Source organism: Mastomys coucha, unplaced genomic scaffold (genome assembly GCF_008632895.1).
Source record: "Mastomys coucha isolate ucsf_1 unplaced genomic scaffold, UCSF_Mcou_1 pScaffold12, whole genome shotgun sequence".
NCBI lineage: Eukaryota > Metazoa > Chordata > Mammalia > Rodentia > Muridae > Mastomys > Mastomys coucha.
The window spans coordinates 54,184,756-54,193,260 of record NW_022196894.1 but is presented as its reverse complement, the minus strand read 5'-3'; the positions used below and the strand labels follow the sequence as shown (position 1 = coordinate 54,193,260).

The following is an 8,505-nucleotide window of genomic DNA, read 5'->3' as shown; positions in this document are numbered from 1 at the left end:
TCAGACATGGAGATGCAGAGTTTGTAGTTTGTTCAGCTGGTTTCCTGTCTTGCCTTAGGGATTACAGTTAAATGATTGGATGAATCTCCGAAGAGACTTTGAACTTTGGACTTTTAACATTGTTGGCACTGCTATAGAATATGGGTACTTTGGAAGTTGGACTAAATATATTTTGCATTATGGTATGGATTGGTATGCCCTCCATAGATTCATGTGTTTGAACAAGCCTATAGGAGCTAGGGAGTATACTGTGATGGTTTGTATATGCTTAGCTCAGGGAGTGGCACTATTAGGTGTAGCCCCTTGTTGGAATAGGTGTGTCACTGTGGGCATGGGCTGAAGACCCTCACCCTAGCTGCCTGGAAGTCAATATTCTGCTAGCAACCTTCAGATGAAGGTGTAGAACTCTCAGCTCCTCTTGTACCATGCCTGCCCAAATGGTGCCATGTTCCTGCCTTGATGATAATGGAATGAACCTTTGAACCTGTAAGCCATCCCCAATTAAATGTTGTCTTTATAAGAGTTGCCTTGGTCATGGTGTCTGTTCACAGCAGTAAAACCTTAACTAAGACACCAACCAAATACAGGAAAGCTGGCTTAAACAAAGGGAGATGTCTCTGTATCTCTTTATTCTTTTTCTTTTCTTCCTTTGGCAGGTTCTTACTATGTAGTCCAAGACTGACATGGAACTTGAGGTTAACTACACCTATCCAGATGTCTTTCTTTATTGCAGAAATTATTGGTGTGCATTATGCTGATATACATTGTCAGTTTATTATATGTAGTGTTCTTAGGCTCATTTGACCACTATTTTTTATGAAGATATATTTTGCTTAACAAATATTTCATTAAACATAGAGAATTATAGTTGCATTTCCTGATTTCGTTACTGACAACTGCTTTTCTCTGAGGACTGGCTTTAAATCATGATGGTTATTATGATACCATCTATTATTATTATAGAAATCTTACATTCTCAGCAAGAAAATCAAGAAATGTTATCTAGCATCCTGTGGCTTACCCTGAGCATTAACATCCAGCATTCAGATGAATACTCCAAAGAGATTTTACTTAGCTAGGGTTTGAGATGTTGGATATCTGTACATATAGCATTGGTCAGAGCCTGCTCCTGTGGCTTTGCTGAGCTGCAGTTGGAAATTGGTTATCACTTGGCACCTATTTTGGACAGTGCTGGGGGCTGGGGAAGAAAGGGGGTAGGAGGGTAATCTGCGTCCCGCCAGAGCTCAGGTACTCTGGGCTGGTGGACAAGGGAGACTGTGCTCTCCACTCTGCCGGATGGGTATCTGGTTGTGGGAAGCCACTGTATCCCCGTCCTTGGGAGTGAAGAGGGAGCTGGCTCTTGGGTTCTCAGTCTTGGGCATCCAGATGTTGCTGGATACCGAGGAGAAGCTGAGAACGAATTTGAGGTCCCGAGGCAGCTCAGTCAGCCCCAGGGCCAAAGGGAGAAAGGGACAGGGAGAAAAGGGGGTGCCTGGTGTTTTCTGCGCAGGCGGGAGTCTTTGGTCCTGTCTTGGCTGGAAACGCTGGTAGATTTCCCTTCGGGAGAGCACAGTGAGTCTAGATAAAAGGAGGTAGTCCATAGTTTTTAGGCTTTATTGTAAAAAGGAGAGGGAGGGAGGGAGGGGGAAAGTAGAGACTGGCCATGACCACATGGAGAGAGGGGAAAAAGGAGGAGAAAGAGGGTGAGAGGTGAGAGTAAGAGCAAGAAGTTAAGAGTAAGAGAGAGGAGGGGTCAAGCAGCCCCTTTTATAGTGAGCTGTGCTACCTTTCTGTTCCCAGGTAACTGTGGGGCAGGGCATACCTGGCTGTGGTCAGATGACTTGGGGTGGAGTCCAGCCAGAATACTGGGAGATTGGGGCATTGTCTAGCCAGAGGATAATGGTATGGAGGGCTGGTGGTGTCAGGCATCTATGTCTGGGGACATAGCTTTACTGTTCCATCCCTCGTAGAATTTTCTACGGGGTCTTCAGAGTAAGCCTTGCTCAACCAAGAACACAGACTGCCAACAGGACAACTTACACTGGTGATCAGCTAAGTTGGTCATCTACCAATGTGTGTAAATTCTCCTTTTCTGTTGACATATGATCTGAAGTAAGCCAAACAAAATTTTAAGTCACTCATGTTTTTCCTTCTCTATTGAGCAATCTCATCTGATTATAAATATATAGTTTTAACTCTATACTGTTCACATGTATTTCTTAGTTAAGTCAATTTCTTCTCTTGTATTTACAACTCAATTTTTAATTTTTAAAAATTTTTTTTAATTCTTTAATCCTTTTAATATAGATTTCATACCCTTCCCAGTCTGCCTCCCAACCACTCCCCATCCCATACCTCCTTTTCTTCTCTCCTGGTCTCCAATCTCCAGGAGGATGTCCCTACCCACCCCCAACCCCACCAGGCCTTCCTACTCCCTGGGGCCTCAAGTCTCTAGAGGATTAGGTGCATCACTGAGGCAGTCCTCTGCTGTATATGTCTGGGGCCTCATATCAGCTGGTGTATGCTGCCTGGTTGTTAGCTCAGTGTCTGAGAGATCTCGGAGGTCCAGGTTGATTCTGTTGGTCTTCCTATGGGGCTGCCCTCCTTCTCAGCTTCTTCCAGCCTTTCCCCAATTCCACCACCTGGGTCCATTGATTGGGTGCTAGTATCTGTATCTGACTCTTTCAGCTGCTTGATGGGCCTCTCAGAGGGCAGCAGTGCTAGGCTCCTGTCTGCAAGCACAGCACAGCATCATTAACAGTGTCAGGCCCTGGGCCAGCCCTTGAGCTGGATCCAATTTTGGTCCTGTCACTGGACCTCCTTTTCTCTCCTCTTCTCCATTTTTGTCCTTGCAGTTCCTTTTGACAGGTTCAATTCTGGGTCAGTGCTTTTGACTGTGAAATGGCAACCCGATCCCTCTACTTGATCTTCTGTCCCTCCGTTGGAGGTAGACTCTATGAGTTCCTCCTCCCTACTGACAAGTCTCTCCCTTTGAGTCCTGAGAGTCTCTCACCTCCTGGGTCTCCAGTACATTCTAGAGGCCCCCCCCCCCCCCAGAGGTTGCCTGTTTCCATTTTTTTCTACTGGCTCTCAGGGCTTCAGTCCTGTTCTTCCACACCACCCCTGCCTGTCCCCATACCTGATCACATTCTCTTTTTTCCCTCCCTTCTCTCACTCAGATCCCTCCTTCTCTCTCCCCCTCCTGTGATTGCTTTCTTCTCCCTCCCAAGTGGGATTGAGGCATCCTCACTTGGGTCCTTCAGCTTGCTGACCTTCTTGAATACTGTGAGTTGTGTCCTGAGTATGCTATACTTTTGGCTAATATCCACTTATTAGTGAATACATACCATACATGTCCTTTTTGGTCTGAGTTACCTCACTCAGGATGATATTTTCTAGTTTCATCCATTTGCCTGCAAAACTCATGATTGTATTTCTTTATATTTCTTTCCTCAATCCATTCATCTACCCACCGTCTTTCTAATCTGTTCGTGTATTCATCTATCTATCCATCATCTATCCATCTATTTTTACTGGGCTGGGGACCAAATCTTCTAGGCAAGCATTTTACCACCGAGCCACAACTTAAAAATTTTTTTTTCACACAACTCAAAACTTTAAAAATCATTTTAACTCGAGACACTCTATTCTTGCCTCACACTTAGCACATCTCTTATGACTGGCATTCTCTTGTCTCCCTTTCATGTAGTGGAAGTGTCAGCAAAATGCGAAGGGTCAGCAAATAAATACTGTAGCTTTGCATCTCACAGAAGACCTCTGTTATACCATTGTCTTTTTTTTATTTTTTGGTTTTTTGAGACAGGGTTTCTCTGTGTAGTCCTGGCTGTCCTGGAACTCACTCTGTAGACCAGGCTGGCCTCGAACTCAGAAATCCACCTGCCCCTGCCTTGCCGCCGCCACCACCACCCAGCACTGTTGTTATTTTTGACGACTTAAAAATGTAAAAGACGCCGGGCAGTGGTGGTGGCACACGCCTTTCATCCCAGCACTTGGGAGGCAGAAGCAGGCGGATTTCTGAGTTTGAGGCCAGCCTAGTCTACAGAGTGAGTTCCAGGACAACCAGGGCTACACAGAGAAAACCTGTCTTGAAAAACAAAACACACACACACACACACACACACACACACAAGATGTAAAAGACATAGTTCATTTTTCTGCAAAAACAAGAGGGTTTTTTGGGTAAGGTTTGTGCCTTCCACTTTAGGGTATTTTATTGAAATCTGTCCTCCATATCCAGTTACTACATTGTATTTTCTTCCTTTCTCCCTGTCTTCTTCCCTATTTTTCCTTCTCTCCCTCCCTCCTTTTCTTTTTTGAGTTATTTTTTGAAAAATATGTTTAATTTGTTCAGATTGTTTCATAGTCTGCTGGCATCTACATAAGATGGCAACTTCTGTAACGTTCCAGCACAGATACTCATTCTGTGTCTTAATTAAGGTTTCCATTGCTGTGAAGAGACACCATGACCACAGCAATTCTTATAAAGGAAAACATTTAATTGGGGCTAACTTACAGTTCAGATGTTTAATTAGTCCATTATCACCACAGCAGGAAGCATGCACATGGTTGCATGCAGGCTGACATGGTGCTATGGAAGGAACTAAAAGTTCTACATCTTGATCTGCAGGCAGCAGGAGGAAACTGTTCCATACTGGGCACAACTTGATCATATGAGACCTCAAAGCTTGCCTTCATGGAGATACACTTTCTCCACCAAGACCACATCTAATAGTGCCACTCCCTATGGGCCAAACATTCAAACATATGAGTGTATGGGGAGGGGGACATATCTATTCAAACTGCCACATTCTGTTACTGTTATGGGATTCAGGAAAAGGGACTAAGACTAATTACAGAAAGTTTCACTATTTTTACATCAATCTGTTAATTTCTATAAAATGTGTTTATGAGCAAAATCCCTGAGAATTGAACATTATTAAGCATGTATGCTATACATATGTATACATGTATAGGTCTGCTTATAAAGTTCTAATAACACTTACAAAGTACCTGGTTATGCCTGGCTTTTTGACATGTTTGTTTGTTTGTTTGTTTAAAATAGCATGTCTTAACAAGTTTTAAAATTGGTTTAGTTAGTCTCACCCAGTTTTGTGAGACATAGTTAACTGTCTCTTCTGACTGGTTCCCCCTACCCCATATCACCCCATATCATTCCTTAACTTTGTGAATGTGTTTGAAACATTCACTTGATATTCTAATTATGATATTTTTATTCTTAGGGTCTTAAGGGATCTCAGTCTTTAGCATGCATTTTTTTTATATATATATTTACATAAGAACATGTATTAACTGGAAAAAATTTAGGGTTTCATTTTCAGCATGGTCAGTGATCTAAAAGGTTTCATTGTGGTTTACTAAAGCAGTCCTATTAAACCCTTTTGCAGCTCTATGTTACTAATTTATGTAATTCTCCTCCAATTTGTATTAGTGTGTTTTATTAAAAATAAGGATTTGAAGCCAGGCGGTGGTGGCACACGCCTTTAATCCCAGCACTTGGGAGGCAAAGGCAGGCGGGTTTCTAAGTTCCAGGCCAGCCTGGTCTACAGAGTGAGTTCCAGGACAGCCAGGGCTTGTCTGAAGAAAACCAAAAAAAAAAAAAGGATTTGAACTATGGGAATCCTCGTTTTTGTTTGTTTGTTTGTTTGTTTGTTTGTTTTTTTCCATGCTTGATACATTTATTTAAATGTTATGCAATGGAAAGATTTTTCAGCCTAATATAGTAATTTGTGATATTGTTAAATCTCTGAGGACTAAATGTGTATGATACATTTTCAAGACATGGTTTCTCTGTGCAGCCCTAGCTATCCTCATCTCTGTAGACCAGGCTGCCTTCAACTCAGAGAATCACTTGCCTCTGCCTCTGCCTCTGCCTCTGCCTCTGCCTCTGCCTCTGCCTCTGCCTCTGCCTCTGCCTCTGCCTCTGCCCTCCTACTAGGATTAAAGCCCTATACCACCACACTCTGCCTAACTTTGGCTACATTTTCTCATGAATATATGATATTTATAAGATTAGTAGACAAAGTTGATTTGGTATTTCTAAAAAGAAAATCTTTCTTTGCAGATACTTATAGACGATTCTAATTCTCTGTAATTTACATTTTTTGTATGATGTAGTTTATTACTGATGGGAATCTGAATTTATTTTTCTTTTTAATTTCAGATGGAGATCTCATAACAATTTTTGATAGTTCTGACCTTTCCTTTGCAATTCAGTGTAGTAGAATACTGAAACTGACATTATTTGGTGAGTAGCAAACTTTAAAGTGAATTTATTTTTGTGTCTACAAAATACAAATGCTTATTAGATATGAATTTTTTGTAATAGATGTGTTTTTCTTTGCTTTGGATTTTTCCTTTTAATGGCTCAGAGTTAAATAATACTTTAAAATACTTGCATTCTGGTGCGACTTTGAATTACTTGAAACTGTATGCATTAGAAGTTTAATTCAGGCAAAATTAAAGATTATTTTGGCTTTAAGATGAGATATAACTTAGGAATCTCTAGTAAGAGTACTATAGTTTTAATTCATAATGTCAGATTTGGCTTTGTTAGGTTATTTATGTTTGGGCAGATTAATGTGTTAAGTTCTAAATTTGTTTTGTTACCCCAAATTGTAATGCCTTGTATGTCAGATGTAGAATTACAGGAGTCAAACTACCTCTGAGGTCTGTAAGAACTTATAATTATCTTCCTTTTATATTATGTTTCTTTTTTTTTTTTTTTTTTTTTTTTTTTTTTTTTTTTTTTTTTTTTTTTTTTTTTAGGGCTTAGCATATAAGTCTGCTACATTGGGTATTATTTTTCCAGGAGTAAAAGTGATGGGTCTGGGATATAGTTCCAGGGTAGCCAGGGCTTCACTTGAGTCCCTATCTCTAGGGGGGATAAAAAAGGAAATTGGGAATTTGGCGTCAACTGTGTATTTGACTTTTGTTACTTTTTAAAGGCATATATTTTAATGCTTTTAAATTCCAACATTGTAAAAATACTATTAGGGAATAGGTAGGTGATGGCCCAGTTAGTCAGTTTGCTGCAGTACATACAACTTGAGTTCTGATCTGTAAACAGCTGGGAATGTGGACATGTCTGTAACTCCAGCTCTAGAATAGAAAGAAATGGGCAGATCCAGGGCCCTGCTGGCCAGCTGATCTAGCCAGCTGGTGAAAAGCGGGTTGAGTGAGAGCCCTGATTCCAAGAGTAAGGTTAAAAGGCATAGAGGAAAACACTCAGCATCAACCCTTGGCCTCCATGGGAGCACTCACCTGCATGCATATGCCACACCCAGAAACAAGTGAAAGTAAATGGATGAAATAAACTTCGTGTGTGTTATTTCAGTGGCAGAATTAATTCTAGTCTCACCTCCTAAGTTTAAGCAAATTAATACTTCTGTTTTAGTTAATGGCCAGCCAAGACCCCTTGAATCAAGTCAGGTGAAGTATCTTCGTCGAGAACTGATAGAACTTCGAAATAAAGTGAATCGCTTATTGGACAGCTTAGAGCCACCTGGAGAACCAGGACCTTCCACCAGTATTCCTGAAAATGGTAAACTGAATTTATTTTATTTTATCATAATGAATTACTTTACCATTTTTGTGGAGAGAGAGGATTATTTGATTATTTCATAGGAATAAGATGGCATCCTTAATATCTTTATTTTCCTTGCTTCTGCTTTTGTACATGTCAGCATTCCCACAACTATTTGTCAAGATAACTGTAAAACTTGCCATTACTGTACTTGGATTGAATCATAGAGCTGTGGGAGGACAGGGCCTGGAATCCCATTTTTAAAGTACTTTCTAGGGCTGGGGAAGTAACTCGATGGTACAGTGCTTACCTGACATAAGCAGTGCTCTGTACTCAGTCCCCAGTCCTGAATAATAATAAATAAGTATTCAGGTGAGTGTATAAGGAATACTTTTGTGATGATTTCTTTAGTTTGTTTCAGTCTATACAGTAGGCCAGTTTTTAAACACTTGACTCACGAATTGTTATTAGTGTGATAATTAATGAATCTTAGGAATTGATTTTATGTAGTAAAAACTAAGTTTCAAATGCAAAATACTTTAGTACTAAAAATAGTATATTAAAGCTTATTTTAATAATATGCATAAGAAATCTCTTTTTGTATTTACTGGTGATATGTACTATTTATAAATAGTAAAGATAATTTAAGGCTTATTGACATATTGGAAGCTGATATAGTTTAGGCACCAAGATGTATTTTAAAGTGACTGAAATTAAAAGCATATTTCATAGGTTGAAAGTATATGTGTATATGTATATGTTTAAAAAACAACTATTCAACTTTTATTTAATATTCTTAACTATTTCACCTAAAATGATTTTGTAAATGGCTACTCATAATTTTCAAATGTTTAAAACTATACAAGTTTCGCTGGGTAGTGGTGACGCATACCTTTAATCCCAGCACCTGAGAGGCAGAGACAGGCAGATTTCTGAGTTCA

The 8,505-nt window shown here is 40.1% G+C and overlaps 1 protein-coding gene across 5 annotated transcripts in view; it reads left to right on the top strand.

The window, feature by feature from the left end:
• Tfg (trafficking from ER to golgi regulator) overlaps positions 1–8,505 on the top strand; it is a 27,620-nt gene that overhangs the window by 7,218 nt on the left and 11,897 nt on the right. For all 5 annotated transcript variants that reach the window (XM_031364131.1, XM_031364128.1, XM_031364130.1 and 2 more), the window contains exons 3-4: positions 6,203–6,286; positions 7,436–7,582. In XM_031364131.1, coding sequence (XP_031219991.1) covers positions 6,203–6,286; positions 7,436–7,582 — 231 coding nt within the window. The remainder of the gene's footprint in view (positions 1–6,202; positions 6,287–7,435; positions 7,583–8,505) is intronic.